This window comes from Callorhinus ursinus, unplaced genomic scaffold, assembly GCF_003265705.2.
Source record: "Callorhinus ursinus isolate GAN/ISIS: 27379988/994484 unplaced genomic scaffold, GSC_fseal_2.0 scaffold34, whole genome shotgun sequence".
Classification (NCBI taxonomy): domain Eukaryota; kingdom Metazoa; phylum Chordata; class Mammalia; order Carnivora; family Otariidae; genus Callorhinus; species Callorhinus ursinus.
The window spans coordinates 13642502-13659454 of NW_027397096.1; the positions used below are offsets into that span (position 1 = coordinate 13642502).

Consider the following 16953-nt stretch of genomic DNA (forward strand, 5'->3'; position numbering starts at 1 on the left):
TATAATGGAATATTGTTCAGCCATAAAAATGAAGTTCTTACATATTCTACACTATGGATGAACCTTGAAAACATGCTAAGAGAAATAAACCAGACACAAAAGGAAAAATGTTGCATGATTCCACTTACATAAAATACATACAGTAGGTGCATTCATAGAAACAGTAGATTAGAGATTACCAGGAGTTTGTGGGGGGTTGGAAGCAGTGTGCAGAATAGAAAATTATTGCTTCAAGGGTACATAGTTTCTGTTTGTGTGATGAAAAGTTTCAGAAATAGTGGTGATAGGGGCACCTGGGTGGCTCAGACGGTTAAGCATCTGCCTTCAGCTCAGGTCATGGTCCCAGGATCCTGGGATCGAACCCCACATTGGGCTCCCTGCTCAGTGGGAGCCTGCTTCTCCCTCTCCCTCCACCTGCCACTACCCCTGCTTGTGCTCTCTGTCAAGTAAATAAAATCTTAAAAAAAAAAGTGATAACTATACACATTATGCATGTAGTTAATACCACTGAACTATACACTTAAAAATGGTTAAAATAGCCAATTTTATATCTATTTTATCACAATTTTAAAAAGTAAAAAATACTTTAAGGCACCTGGCTGACTCAGTCAGTAGAGTACATGACTCATCAGGGTCATGAGTTCAAGCCTCACACTGGGCAGAGTTTACTTAAAAAAAATAATAGTAATAAAAAGTCAAACAAAATTTTCAACACCACTATTAAATTATACATATTTTACAGTAATAAATGCTCAGAAACATCAACCTATGCATGACCAGTGGTATTCTTATCTGACCATTGGAAAAACAGAATTTATTCTAAATCTTTTTTTTTAAGATTTTTTTTTTATTTATTGATTTGCAGGAGAGACAGAGAGAGAACAAGCAGGGGGAGAGGCAGAGGGAGAGGGAGAAGCAGACTCCCTGCTGAGCAGGGAGCCCGATGCGGGACTGGATCCCAGGACCGTGGGATTATGACCTGAGCCAAAGGCAGACGCTTAACCATCTGAGCTACCCAGGCGCCAAATTTGAAATACTTATTCATTCAACAAGTAGTTGTTAAATGTGTATATGTTACGCTTTAGGTGGATGGATAGAAGGAATGAAAACAGACACGCCAGCCTATCCCACCCACCTTACAGAGTTGCTACAAGAATCAAATTAAATAATGTAAAAGTGTTTGAAAATCATAAGGCACTATATGAATGCTTTAAGTTACATATCCTCCCAAATTCAAACTAAAAGTTATATACTCTGGGAAAAAAAATCTTCAAAAAGATAAATTGTGGGGCGCCTGGGTGGCTCAGCCAGTTAAGCAGTTAAGTGTCTGCCTGCTCAGTGGGGAGCCTGCTTCCCCCTCTCTCACCCCCCTGCTTGTGCTCTCTCTCTCTCACATAAATAAATAAAATCTTTTTTTTTTAGGGCGCCTGGGTGGCTCAGTTGGTTAAGCAACTGCCTTCGGCTCAGGTCATGATCCTGGAGTCCCGGGATCGAGTCCCGCATTGGGCTCCCTGCTCGGCGGGGAGTCTGCTTCTCCCTCTGACCCTCTTCCCTCTCGTGCTCTCTATCTCATTCTCTCTCTCTAAAAAAAAGATTTTTTTTTAAAGATTTTATTTATTTGACAGAGAGAGACACAGGGAGAGAGAGAACACAAGCAGGCTTCCTGTGGAGCAGGGAGCCCGATGCAGGGCTCGATCCCAGGACCCTGGGATCATGATCTGAGCCGAAGGCAGATGCTTAACGACTGAGCCACCCAGGCGCCCCAATAAATAAAATCTTAAAAAGAAAAAGGATAGGGGCGCCTGGGTGGCTCAGTTGGTTAAGCGACTGCCTTCGGCTCAGGTCATGATCCTCGAGTCCCGGGATCGAGTCCCGCATCGGGCTCCCTGCTCAGCAGGGAGTCTGCTTCTCCCTCTGACCCTCCCCCCTCTCATGCTCTCTCTGTCTCTCATTCTCTCTCTCAAATAAATAAATAAAATCTATAAAAAAATATATAAAAAAAGAAAAAGGATAAATTATTTGTAAAACCAGGAAAGAATTAGTTTTAAAAAACTACCCACATGTTTGAAAAATTATAGATTTATGCATTAAAGATACTGGTGGGATTATCTTTAAGGTTTCCTCTAGCAATCATTGCATTGAAATGTTAAGCTTCTATCCTGAAAACAAAACAAAACAAAAATCCTGAGTTAGGTTGTCTGAGCTTTCAATTCTGTACCTTATTATGTTTTATACCTCTAATAACTTTTTTGAAATCAAACTTATTTTCCAAGTGCATTAACATAGAAAAGGCTTCTCAGAGCAGAGCAATTCTGAATTGCAAGTATTTGTTTACTCTTCCCAGAATGAGTAATTTTTTTAGATTTTTTATTATGTTAATCACCATACATCATTAGTTTTTGATGTAGTGTTCCATGATTCATTGTTTGTGTATAACACCTAGTGTTCCACGCAGAACGTGCCCTCTTTAATACCCATCACCAGGCTAACCCATCCCCCCACCCCCCTCCCCTCTAGAACCCTCAGTTTGTTTTTCAGAGTCCATCGTCTCTCATGGTTCGTCTCCCCCTCCGATTTCCCCCCTTCATTCTTCCCCTCCTATCTTTTTTTTTCTTAACATATATTGCATTATTTGTTTCAGAGGTACAGATCTGTGATTCAAGTCTTGCACAATTCACAGCGCTCACCATAGCACATACCCTCCCCAATGTCTATCACCCAGCCACCCCGTCCCTCCCACCCACCCCCACTCCAGCAACCCTGTTTGTTTCCTGAGATTAAGAATTCCTCTTATCAGTGAGGTCATATGACACATGTCTTTCTCTGATTGACTTATTTTGCTCAACATAACACCCTCCAGTTCCAGCCACGTCGTTGCAAATGGCAAGATCTCATTCCTTTTGATGGCTGCATAATATTCCATTGTGTATATATACCACATCTTCTTTATCCATTTATCTGTCGATGGACATCTTGGCTCTTTCCACAGTTTGGCTATTGTGGATACCAGAATGAGTAATTTTTAAAGTAGACTATTAGTGGCCTGTGTTGTACTAACTGTGGCCAGGACATTGCAAAACATGGAATTGACATAACAAATATTATGGAAATGAATGTTTTTCTTTGTGCAAATATATCTATGTGTATAAATGAATTAGCAGAAAGGGTGATCAGAGCAGTGGCATGAGGAGTAAAAGCCAATATATATCTTTTGGATTTACCATACTGCCTAACCACAAAATGAAAGATGGATGCAATCATTGGTTAGCCAGGAGGTAAGACTAACTGATTTACTGGTAGCATTAGATGACAAATGTATAAATTGTGGAATGACAGATATTCCATCACATCATGAATTAAAACAGAAGAGACTGGGGGAAAATTTATACTTATACATATTTTATAATTAAGAAAGAATAAGAGTCCTTGAAAAATAAAACTTTCAAAAAGCTAAGGAACTGGGCGCCTGGGTGGCTCAGATGTTTAAGCATCTGCCTTCGGCTCAGGTCATGATCCCAGAGTCCTGGGATCGAGTCCCGCATCAGGCTCCCTGCTCCTTGGGAGCCTGCTTCTCCCTCTGCCTCTCTCTCTCTCATGAATAAAAATAAAATCTTAAAAAAAAAAAAACAACTAAGGAACTATCATTTCTTTTCGTATCCTTTTTTTCCCTTTCACTTTCATAAATGGGAATGACCATCTATGAATACAGTTAAAAATGCCAAGTCTGTCCCAGTGCTTTCCAAACGTTAATGTGTTTATTTGTCACCAAAGGATGTCTTGAATTATGTTACCACATGAATTGAGGGGCTGAATAATGGCTCACCCAAAACATTTACAATCTAATCCTGGAATTTGTGAATGCTAATTTACATGCCAAAAGTACTCTGCAGATGTGATTAAGGGCCTTGAGATAGGGATATTATCCTGGATTATCTGACTGAGCCCTAAATGTAATCACAAGTGTCCTTATAAAAGGAAGGCAGGAGACAGATTTGGAAAAAGGCAATTGAAACAGACTGGAAAGGAGAGACTGGAAGATGCTACACTGTGTCTTTGAAGATGGGCTGTGAGCCAAAGAATGCAGGCAGCCTCTAGAAGCTAGAAAAGGCAAGAAAATGGATTTTTCCTACACCCTACAGAAGGAATGCAGGCTTGCTGATGCCTTGATTTTAGCCCTGGGAAACTGATTTGACTCCAGAACCGTAAGATAATAAATTCGTGTTCTTTTTTTTTTTAATTTTTTTTTTAATTTTATTTATTTATTTCAGAGAGAGAGAGAATGAGAGATAGAAAGCACGAGAGGGAAGAGGGTCAGAGGGAGAAGCAGACTCCCCGCCAAGCAGGGAGCCTGATGTGGGACTCGATCCCAGGACTCCAGGATCATGACCTGAGCCGAAGGCAGTCGCTTAACCAACTGAGCCACCCAGGCGCCCTAAATTCGTGTTCTTTTAAGCCACTAAATCTGTGGTAATTTTTTACAGCAGCAATGGAAAATTAATACAAATCATTTCAATTTCTTTAAAAAAAGAACTTGTATGCTTATTAGCATTGTTTATAACACTAAAAAAATATAGTAATAACTAAAACTCCAAAAAGTTTAAAATTATGCACAACCATTAAAAACTGTCAGAAAAATTATGTGGAGCACAAGAGGATATATTAGGCTCTTTAAAAAGCAGGTAACACGCTGTGAATTGTGTAAGACTGTTGAATCACAGATCTGTACTTCTGAAACAAATAACGCAACATATTTTAAGAAAAAAGAAAAAGAAGAAGATAGCAGGAGAGGAAGAATGAAGGGGAGTAAGTCAGAGGGGGAGACGAACCAGGAGAGATGATGGACTCTGAAAAACAGGTTTCTGGAGGGGAGGAGGGTGGGGGGATGGGTTAGCCTGGTGATGGGTATTGAGGAGGGCACATTCTGCATGGAGCACTGGGTGTTATGAACAAACAATGAATCACGGAACACTACACCAAAACAAATTATGTAATATATGGTGATTAACATAACAATAAAAAATTTAATAAAAGCAGGTAACATAATTTTTTAAAAATTTCATGTGTGAAAAAAAATATATGTGTGCATACTTTAAATTTCCTGTATTTTTTTTTAAGATTTTATTTGACAGAGAGAGTGAGCGAGCACAAGTAGGGGAAGCAGCAGGTAGAGGGTGAGGAAGAAGCAGGCTCCCTGCTGAGCAGGGAGCCTGATGGGGGGGCTCGATGCGGGGCTCTATCCCAGGACCCTGGGATCATGACCCCAGCTGAAGGCAGATACCTAATGACTGAGCCACCCAGGAGCCCCAAAATTTCCTGTAACTCTACAGACTGAATTCTGTTCCCAAAATTCATGTTGAAGCTCTAACCTTCAGGGTGACTGTATTTGGAGATAGGGCTTTTAGAAGGTAATTAATGTTAAATGAGGTCATAACGGTGAAGTCTAATCTGATAGGACTGGTGGCTTTATAAAAAGAAAGCTCTCTCTCCATGCACATTCACCAAGGAAAGGCCTTGTGAGTACTCAGTAAGTAGGCGGCTATCTACAAGCTTCCCTGGAACCACACCATGCTGGCATACTGATTTTGGACTTCTAGCCTCTAATACTGTGTGAAAAATTTGTTGCTTAAGTTTACGGTACTTTGTTACTTCAGCCCAAGCAGACTAAGATTTAAGTGTGTAACTAGGAAAATAATTATCTTTTTAGCAATAAGAACAACTTTGAAAGGTTATTTTTAAGATTTTATTTGAGATAGGGTAGGGGGGACAGGCAGAGAGGGAGAGGTATAGACGGTATAGACTCCCAGCTGAGCAGGGAGCTGGAGACTGGACTCAGTCGATCCTGGGACCCTGGGATCATGACCTGAGCTGAAGGCAGACGCTTAACCGACTAAGCCACCAGGCACCCTGAAAGGCTATTTTACATAAAGTTTACCTAAAAAGAGTTGCAAACAAAAAGCAAAAACACCTGGCTTTGTCTATATTCCGGGTCCTACAGTTCTTTAAAGTACAATGTTATGACGCTTTATGAGATTCCTATAGTTCTGATGCCTAGTAACACTGATATTTATCATTTATAACCCCCTCAACTCTCTTGATCTTATGATCTGAGCAGAGAGAATATAAAATGATGGGTAATTTTTTAGTAATGACTGCACTAATAAAAATATATGCCTCATAATTACAATCAGTCACTCTACACTAGTCATTTGAAGTTAGTCTTATGTAATTGGATGACCATATGCCTGATTTGCCTGGGATGGTCCTGATTTATGTCCACTGTCCTGGTGTAATTGTTAGCAGTGTCTACTTTCATTCTCAAGAAAGTCCTGGCAAACTATGGTTATTCTATATATAATCAATTACGGAATAATTGTATTTTAAAACTTTATAAATTTAGTGGTCTGGGACAGGAAATACCAATTGTCACTAAAATCTGGAGAACATGGTTGTCACAGTAATTATTTAAATAATTTTCTTCCAATGGAAACCAGAGTAAATTTTGTGAATGAATTGAGAAGAATCAGGTGCCAAAACATTTTTAGATGATTTTAAAACCACTCAAGAATCCAAATTTTTTAATTTATTCAAAGTGTTAAGATTATTCAAAGGAAAATGTCAATGCATCTAGAATTCTAGAATGGATCACACCATGTTTCAAAAATGTATAAATAAATAATTGAGTTTATCAATTTGACTATTCTGGAAGATGAACGTTCTAGACATTTTCTAGATAGGTAACAGCTCCAAAGTCCTTCCCTTAACATAAAATAACATAAAAAAATAAATAAATGGCTTAGATTTTAGGATTGGGGCCACTAAAATCTGATTGGTCATCTAAAATTTGTATCCTACCATTAAAACTGAATATAATAATATGCTGACTCAAGTTCCCTAAGGACTCATGGTGCTGGCTTTTCTTTATAATAGTAAAAACAAGCCTTTTTCTTTTTTTGTAATTTTATGGTTTTATTAACACAAATATGATGTGCACATAAGCTGTCTATTCATTTTCTTGGCTGCGCAGCGTAGCATTGGGACTGGTAATTCAGATGGCCAGCTAGGTTGGTCTTTCCAGTAGCTTTGTGGTTCTTGGAGGAAACATTGTGAGCAATCTCTGCACAGTAAGATGTGTTGCACATCAGGAGCACTTCAAGCTCCTCAACATTGTGGACTAGGAACTTCAGAAGCCACAGGGGAACATGTGCTTTGTTTTCTTGTTGCTCCTGTAAACAGTTTCGGGCATCAAGATCTAACCCTTGAATCTTCTGTGCACCCTGTCTATGACTCTGGGTTTCCGCCAGTTGTGCTTAATTTTGACATATGGGTCTGACTGGTGCTGGATGAACTTCTTGATTCTCTTTTTAATGGTATTGGGCTTCAACAGAGGTCTGAGGGCAGCCATGATGCCAAGTAAGAGATGGCTCAAAAACAAGTCATTCTTAAGAATTACACATTTAAAAGAGAACCCAACAGGAATGTGAAAAAAAAAAAAAACCAAACTCTTTTCTTCCTAGGATTTTCTAGGCAATTAACAAACAAAAGAGGGAAAAAAACACATTTAAAAGAGAACCCAATAGGAATGTGAAAAAAAAACAAACTCTTTTCTTCCTAGGATTTTCTAGGCAATTAACAAACAAAAGAGGAAAAAAACAGCCCGAATGGTAAATTCAGATTGGCCACACGAGATCAGCTTTCCACATCTGCAAAAATACAATACCTGTATCATCTCTGTTACTAAAAATGAAAACAGGAAAAAATATAATTGTACAACTGCTTTAGAAAAATTCAGAGAATCATACTCATTTAGTGTTTTTCACATTCACTTCATATACTCGATTCATATATGCCATAGTGTGTGTTTATATTTTAAAGTAAAGAGTCTACTGCTTGCATGTATTACATCTCCCAACATCAACATATATGTATACTTTAAAGACTAGTCTTTGGATTCCTGTTCTTCCTCTGATTCTCGTGACCGTTTCCGGGAATTCAATGAACCTTCTGTTTGCAAAGAAGATGCAGTTGCAACAACAGCATCTCTAAATCCCTGAGGCTGGAAGATGAAAAAATATACAAGTATGGTTTAAGAACAACTAAAATAACGATTAGTTTTCCAAATATTTTTAAGTAATTGATAAAAGAGCTACTTTATTCTTGAGACGGAAGTTATTAACCACTGCGAATGAAGAGGTTAAACCTCATGAAGAGGTGTCCAAGCCAAAGCTGTACTACCGTATTTTATATCTACAGTATTTTATATCTGTATTTATTTATTTACATATTGTTTATATATACACAACAGAAATACCAGTGCATTATACAAATGCACTCTAAAAATCTTAACAAACTTTATGGTGACTCTATTGAAGAGTAAAAGGAAGTAACATGTACTAATTACTTAGGTGCTTTACAAATTTACTTTCACAACTACTCTAATTTTCCAATTAGGATACTTTAAATGCACCTAAGCAGTACAAAGACTAAGTCGATAATTCAGTTTCAGAATCTCTTTCTATTTCTGTTTTTGTCCTTAAAAAATGAGATGCCAAGAATATATTTGGCTCAACATTACTGATAAATATGCACATTTCAGCCAAAAAAGTGTTCTATGATTTTAAATTATAGGAAAATTAACATTTTAAAGCAGGATATATTTGGTGGCTATGATAGATCTATAATATCTACAGACTAAAATGAATAACGTTAATATTTTTTCTTGGAAAATCTTTAACAACTTTTACTTTAAAAATTTTTAATATCCTAAATTAAAAAAAAATTTTTAATATCCTGACATTACATATGGCATGGAACACACTAGCCTACAAATAAGTATTTTCTCTGTTCTTAAGAATAAATTTCAGTCCAATTGTCACTAGAATATTCTGTATATATACTACTATTTTGGGGATAATGTTCTGAGCATCAAAAGCTGTCCTCAAATATACTTGCTGCCTACAGAAGTTAACAGAAGCAATTTGTAAATGCTCTCTTCAGATAATTACTGCCCACCAACACCAAAACCCCACTCTAATCAAATAATACTGACTGTGATTTGAAACAGTACTGTAGATTCCTTCTGGCTTGGTGATTTGTACAATGTTGCCAACCTGCTTAGAGAAAAATAAATATATACAAACACATGATCTTCATTAGACGACTGATTTAATAATTTAAATTTATAGTTTTTCACTACAATTCTATTGTTTTGTTCCCTAAGGACACAGAAAACAAAGAAATATCAGAAAGACTCCTTTAATCAATAGCTATACGTATATATATAATAATTATTACATATAATAATGAGTTGTTTATATAAGTGGAACTTTATTTATTTTTAAAGATTTTATTTATTTATTTGACAGAGAGAGACACAGCGAAAGGGGGAGCACAAGCAGGGGGAGTGGGAGAGGGAGAAGCAGGCTTCCTGCTGAGCAGGGAGCCCAATGCGGGGCTCAATCCCAGGACCCTGGGATCAGGACCTGAGTTGAAGGCAGATGCTTAACGACTGAGCCACCCAGGCGCCCCTATATAAGTGGAATTTTAAAGCAACCTAAACATCCAATGAGTAATTCAAATAAATTTCTACATGACAAAATACTACTGATGCTTAAGAAGATAATGTGGAAAAAATATTTAATGAGATAAAATATTAATAATACATTAAGTTATGCTCTATGAGTCACATTTATGAGTATGTAAATGCACATATATAGAAAAATTACTAGAAGACTACAATTAAAAAGTTAAGTTGTTATTACAAGATATTGTTTTTTTTGTTTATGTTTTTCCAACTTTCTGCAGTAATTGTGTACTTTTTGTGTGGTACGATAGAAGTATTAAGACAATTTCTTGGGATATAAATGAGGAGAAATACTCTTATCACACTAATACAAATAAACAAGGAAGACATTTTCTTTCAAAATGATTATATCCAGAAGAATCACTGTCAAGACAGAACAAGGTCTGTTTCGGTAGAATCTTATTATGTACCCTACAAAGTAACATAAAATTGAAAGCTGAAAAGTAGTTAGATACAAAATTCTAAGCTCTTACTAAGTTTGCTCAAATACTGTAATAGCAACAAATATAAGCAAAAACTTTTATTAAATTTTTTAATAAGTAATCTCTATGTCCAACATGGGGCTCGAACTCATGACCCCAAGATCAAGAGGCTTATGCTCTATAGACTGAACCAGCCAGGTGGCCTATGCAAAAACTTTTTTTTTTTTTAAGATTTCATCTATCTTATTTGAGAGAGAGGGAGAAAGAGCAAGGGGAGGAGCAGAGGGAGAGGATCTCAAGCAACCTCCACACTGAGCACGGAGCCAGACTTGGGGCTCAATCCCACAACCCTGAGATCATGACCTGAGCTGAAACCAAGAGTTGGATGCTTAATTGACTGAGCCACCCAGGCGCCTAAGCAAAAACTTCTATTTTTTTATTTAAAAAATATTTTTTAAAAAAGATTTTATTTATTTATTTGACAGAGAGAGAGAGACAGCAAGAGCAGGAACACAAGGAGGGGGAGTGGGAGAGGGAGAAGCAGGCTTCCTGCCGAGCAGGGAGCTCGATGTGGGACTCAATCCCAGGACCCTGGGATCATGACCTGAGCCGAAGGCAGACGCTTAACAACTGAGCCACTCAGGCGCCCTAAGCAAAAACTTTTAAAGTGCTTTCAAAATTACTTTAAAACTGATATAACTTATTCACAATAGTCAAAAGACAGAAGCAACCCAAGTGTCTGACAGACGGATGGATAAACAAAATGTAATGGTTTTGGTTTTTGTTTTTTAAAGATTTTTTATTTTTTATTTGACAGACAGTACAAGCAGGGGGAGCTGCAGTCAGAGGGACAGGGAGAAGCAGGCTTCCTGTGGAGCAGGGAGCCCGGTGTGGGGCTCGATCCCAGGACCCTGGGACCATGACCTGAGCCGAAGGCAGACGCTTAACCACCTGAGCCACCCAGGCGCCCCAACAAAATGTAATTTATACATATAACAGAGTATTATTTAGTCTTGAAAAGGCAAGTTCTTGTCACATGTAACAGTGAACACTGAAAACTATGCTAAGTGAAAAAAGGCCAGGCACAACAGGACAAATATTGTTATCATTCCACTTATATGAGGTGCCTAGAGTAGTCAGATTCAGAGACAGAAGGTAGAATGGTGGTTGCCATAGGCTGGGGGGAGGGAAGAATAGGTGGGAATGGGAACAGTTTCAGTTGGGGAAGATGCAAAAGTTCTGGAGATGGATGGTGGTGATGACTGCACAATAATGTGAATGTACTTCATGTCACCAAACTACGCTTAAACGATTAAAATGATACACTTTATGATATGTACGATTTACCACAATTTAAAAAAATTAAGTAGGCTCTATACCCAACATGGGGCTTGAACTCAGAACCCCAAGATCAAGTTGCATGATCTACTGACTGAGCCAGCCAGGCACCCCACAATTTACCAGTTTTAAAAAATTGATATATGTGATGAGCACCGGGTGTTCTACACAACTGATGGATTGTTGAACACTACACCTGAAACTAATGATGTACTTTGATGGCTAATTGAATTTAAATTTTAAAAAATACCATATCCCTCTCCCCTCAAAAAAGATTTGACATAACTGCACAAAATGTAGATTCTAACTTAGAGAAAAATCATAAACTGAGTTAACAGGACCACTTATTTACATACAATGTAATGTTGATTTCTTTCTTTTTTACTGGCTGCTTGGAGTTTTTTTTTTTTTTAAAGATTTTATTTATTTATATGAGAGAGAGAGAGTGCACACAAGCAGGGGGAGGGCAGAGGGAGAGGGAGAAGCAGGCTCCCTGCTCAGCAGGGAGCCCGATGTAGGACTCGATCCCAGGACCCCAGGATCATGACCTGCACCAAAGGCAGACGCTTAACAACTGAGCCACCCAGGCACCCCTGGAGTTTATTTTCTACTTGGTTCAAGGCACATGGTTACAGGATGTCAGGAAGGCTTGAGTGTGGCTTGGAGAGTAAATAGTGGGGTTCCCTCAACTTCCCTTTTGGTGTTTTGCTGTTTTGATATAGAAGAACCCAACTGCTTCTGCTTGCTGCAGCCTGTCTAGTCTACCAGGAGGGGAGGAGAAGAGCTCTGCTGAGCCCAGCACATTCTGAATGAGCCTGGTGGCTGGTGGTGGCCACTCAGGACTGGGGCCCAGTGTTGACTTTGCCAGGCTGGCCACCACGCTGCTTCCTCATGGCTTCCAGAGCCAAGTCACAGGTGATCATGCTGTTGGAGGCCTGAGGAGATTCTGAGCATTCTGGGGACTCCAACACTGTAGCCATGAATGGGAGAGTGGAATTCCTGAAAAAAAAAAAAAAAACCTTGCCCACCAGTGACCCGAGTCAGCCTTGGGGAAAGCAGGGTGGTGAGGGATGGCTGCACTCGCACAGGAGCTGTTACCAGAAGTGGAACCCAGGACTCATTGGAAATAGCCAGAGGTAGCCACGAGCAAGCTGCTGGAGGAGAAGGCTGCCATGCTGTCGCTTATGGGCTGGTGGGAACCTTGGCAGTAACCCCTCATGGGCCTCGACAGGTGATCATGGGGGACCAGGATGCTAGGCCAAGGAGCCCATTTGCAGAGGAGGCCCCGGAAGGCTGCTCCACAAAAGAGGCAGGAGTAGTGTCTGATTCGTTTTCAAAGACAATTCAAAAAGGACATCTTGGTTTATGATCTGTTACTCTTCAAAGTTTGAAATTGCCCCTCTATTCAGAAACAATTCAAAAGAAAAGTAATCAGGGGTGCCTGGGTGGTGCAGTTGGTTAAGTATCTGACTCCTGATTTCGGCTCAGGTCATGTTCTCATGGTCCTGGGATCAAGCCCCACTGAGCGCTGAGCCTGCTTGAGACTCTCTCCCTCTCCTTCTCCCTCTGCCCTTTCCTCCTGGTGCATGGACACACTCTCTCTCTCTCAAATGAACAAATAAATCTTCAAAAGAGAAAAGAGAAGCAATCAGAGATCACAGTCCATTAGCTTAATGTTTTAGGTTTGTACTTTTAGGACAAAACCAGCAGAATCCAAAATGTCATATACTCTGTAACTGTGATTGTAGGCAAAAATGTAGTATGTAATATAAGAATAGTTGTGTTAGGGACAGAGATTATAAATTCTTATAATGCTTTAGGGTTGATAATTCTATCTTTAATACAAAATATAACAAAAATTGGGGCACTTGGCTGGCTCAGTTGGTAGAAGATGTGACTTGATCTCCAAGTTGTAAGCTGGAGCCCCACTTTGGGCCCAGAGATTATAAAAAAAATTTTTTTAATAAATAAAAGTTAAAAAAATATACATATATATATATAAATAACAGAAAAATAGAGGCATGGTGTATTTTAACCTGCCTTATTAAAAAAAAACTCTCTTTATGGGCGCCTGGGTGGCTCAGTTGGTTGAGCGACTACCTTCGGCTCAGGTCATGATCCTGGAGTCCCGGGATCGAGTCCCGCATCGGGCTCCCTGCTCAGCAAGGAGCCTGCTTCTCCCTCTGACCCTCCCCCCCCTCATGTGCTCTCTCTCATTCTCGCTCTCTCAAATAAATCTTTAAAAAAAAACCACTCTTTTTGAGTCAATAAAACAAAAATTAGCTAACCTTCTGAAAAATTAGTTATCTAAATCACCTCATATCACCATATGTCCAAAAAGATACCCAATACATCTGAATTTTCTGAGAAAATTATTAAAAAGTAAATAAGCTTTTGGGGCACCCGAGTGCCTCAGGCGTTTGGCATCTGCCTTCGGCTTGGGTCATGATCCCAGGGTCCTGAGATCAAGCTCTGCATCGGGCTCCCTGCTTCTCCCTCTCCCTCCGCCTGCCGCTCCCCCTGCTTGTGCTCTCTCAAATAAATAAAATCTTAAAAAAAAAAAAAAGTAAGCTTTTAGAAGCTTTTACATGTTTATTAAAAATCCTCGGGGTGCATGAGTGGCTCAGCCATTAAGCGTCAGCCTTTGGCTCGGGTCATGATCCCAGGGTCCTGGGAATGAGCCCCACGTTGGGCTCCCTGCTCAGTGGGGAACCTGCTTCTCCCTCTCCCACTCCCCCTGCTTGTGTTCCCTCTCTCGCTGTGTCTCTCTCTGTCAAATAAATAAATAAAATCTTTAAAAATAATAAAAAATAAAAATCCTAAAGTCAAGTGGGCATTAAATATTCAGAATGAAAAATTTCCTCAAATTCCTAAGTAAAAATAAAATAATTTTATATTTCATATCTGCATCTCAAGAGATCTTTTTAAACAACAAACTAAACCAAAGAATCACTTGGCTCATGGCCCCAGCTGAGATGAAGCTTAACATATGGCTGAACTACACAGTTTGGGTCAGGAAGAAATAAGACAGAAGCACAATTTGTGCTCTAAAGCTGAGCACACATATGAAACACTGTGTGGGGGTGTTGATATATTACTCCATTCTACCACCAGATCTTCTTGGCAAAGAGTGATATAATTCTGAACAATCTCAGCCTCATATTATCATGAATATGCAAACTGGAGAAAAACCTGCACAATATACAGGACAGAGACAAAAGTACTTATTTGAATAACTGTTGGAATGTCATTTCATTGTTAGTTGAAGGGTAAAAATCAGGTGTTTCTGGTGAAAGACGGGGACTAGAGTATAAGATGGGACACTTGGGTTCAATTCTCAATATAGATTTGGCTAGTCAAGGTTTTTAGTTTTCTGCTCAAACTGGAAGTGTTCATTTTTATAATTATTTTTCCCCAGTGTGAATTTCTATTTTTGTCCTTTCAAGATAAACTAAATTTTATTTTATTTTATTTTTAATTTTATTTATTTGAGAGAGAGAGTGAGAGAGAGAGCACAAGAGGAGGTAGGGTCAGGGAGCCAGATGCGGGACTCGATCCCGGGACTCCGGGATCATGACCTGAGCCGAAGGCAGTCGCTTAACCAACTGAGCCACCCAGGCGCCCAAGATAAACTAAATTTTAAAACACAGACATTTCATGCAACTTTAATGACTTAAAGATAACTGGTTTCTTTTCTTTTTTTAAGATAACTGGTTTCAAACAATAAAGAACAAAACTTTTAATTCTCTTAAATGAAGTCAACTTATTTTGATTATAATAAAAGTATGCACATTACTTATCATATATCCCCAGCCTGGGGGAAAAAAACAGTTTGGAAAAAAAGGATTTTATCTAAAAAGGAGGATAAGAGCTATACTTTCAGATTTGCTGGCCATCAACACAATACTGTAATTACACTGTAGAAACAGCAATTATAAGAAAAGAAACAGACTCTATTATAGAGTCAGCTATAAAATTTGGATACTACTACTTATTTCATAGTTATTTAGAAAATAAAATGAAATACTAATACACACACACAATGCTTAGCACAATAAAGGACAGTTAATAAAAATTCAATAAATGGTAGCCATGAATTACTCTTAATCTTTCTGGGCAGCCTTGGTCTTCTCACTTCTATGTAGGTATAGATCCTTCAAAGAGTTATTGAAGGGATTATATGAAATACTGTATATAAACTACCCAGTTAAATACCTATCATAAGCAAGCAGTCCTAAAATGATAATTTGGGATATAAAAAAACTTATGGAACAGAGTTCCCTTAAATCTATCTAATTCAGGGCACCTGGGTGGCTCAGTTGGTTAAGTGTCTGCCTTTGGACCCTGATCCCAGGGTCCTGGGATGGAGCCCCGCATCGGCCTCCCTGTTTGCAGGAAGCCTGCCTCTTCCTCTCCTCCGCACTCGTGCTCTCTCACTCTTTCTCAAAATAAATAAATAAAATCTTTAAGTCATTCTTTTTTTTTTTAAGATTTTATTTATTTATTTGAGAGAGAGAGACACAGAGAGAGAGGGAACACAAGCAGGCGGAGTGGGAGAAGCAGGCTTCCCGCTGAGCTTGGACCCCAGGATCATGACCTGACCTGAGGGCAGACGTTTAATGACTGAGCCACCCAGGCGCCCCTAAATAAATAAAATCTTTAAAAAAAAATCTATCCACTACAATGTCAGTGTTCAACACCATTCTCCAATTTCTTGGAAAGGATGAGTAAGAAGCTGAAAGTCATAAAATGATTAACTCTAAAAAATAAGCGTAATTTTCTGATCTCACGGGTACCTAACGAATGCTAACTTCTAGAATCTGATAAAGAAGGCAATCATCTCCTTCTGATGAATGCATTAAAAGATGAAATATCTTGGGGTGCCTGGGTGGCTCAGTCGTTAAGCGTCTGCCTTCAGCTCAGGTCACGGTCCCAAGGGTCCTGGGATCGAGCCCCACATCGGGCTCCCTGCTCATCAGGAAGCCTTCTTCTCCCTCTCTCACTCCCCCTGCTTGTGTTCCTGCTCTCGCTGTGTCTCTCTCTGCCAAATAAATAAAATCTTAAAAAAAAAAGATGAAATATCTTGCTTTGCTCATATTATTTTTATTCTTTAGATGTATTCTATTAGTGAATATTTAATAGTAGAATAACAGTGGATGACTACTACTATATACTAGTTCAAGGAGAATCCCTAAAAGCATTTGAACACTTTACAGAACACCTAAATCTGGGAAAGTATAAGCAATATGTTCAAAAGATTCTCATCTGGATAACTGTTGTGAAATCTTTACAATGGGGTTTGTTGCTGAAGAAAGAGTTCCTTTTGTGATCCAGAATACAATGACTTATTTAGAGAAGTGGGGGATGGAAGCCAATCGTAAAGCACTATGTGTTAAAAAAAAAAAAAAAAGTTACCTGAGCTCTTTGGAAATGCTATTTTTTTTTTTTATTTATTTATTCATGAGAGTCAGAGAGAGAGAGAGGCAGAGGAAGAGGGAGAAGCAGGCTCCCGCCCAGCAGGGAGCCCGATGCGGGACTCGATCCCAGGACCCTGGGATCATGACCTGAGCCGAAGGCAGACGCTTAACCATCTGAGCCACCCAGGCCCCCAAA

The 16953-nt window shown here is 39.0% G+C and overlaps 1 protein-coding gene across 5 annotated transcripts in view; it reads right to left on the bottom strand.

Annotated features, from left to right (window-relative positions):
- Window positions 1-7389: 7389 nt before the first annotated feature.
- Window positions 7390-16953, bottom strand: part of RAD51C (RAD51 paralog C) — a 52789-nt gene continuing 43225 nt past the window's right edge. For 2 of the 5 annotated variants that reach the window (XM_073879548.1, XM_025851050.2), the window contains 2 exons: window positions 9047-9107; window positions 7390-7700 (listed from right to left, as the gene is read on the bottom strand). In XM_073879548.1, the coding sequence (XP_073735649.1) occupies window positions 7619-7700; window positions 9047-9107 (143 nt within the window). In that variant the 3' untranslated portion in view covers window positions 7390-7618. The other 3 variants (XM_073879549.1, XM_025851048.2, XM_025851049.2) reach the window with 2 other exon arrangements.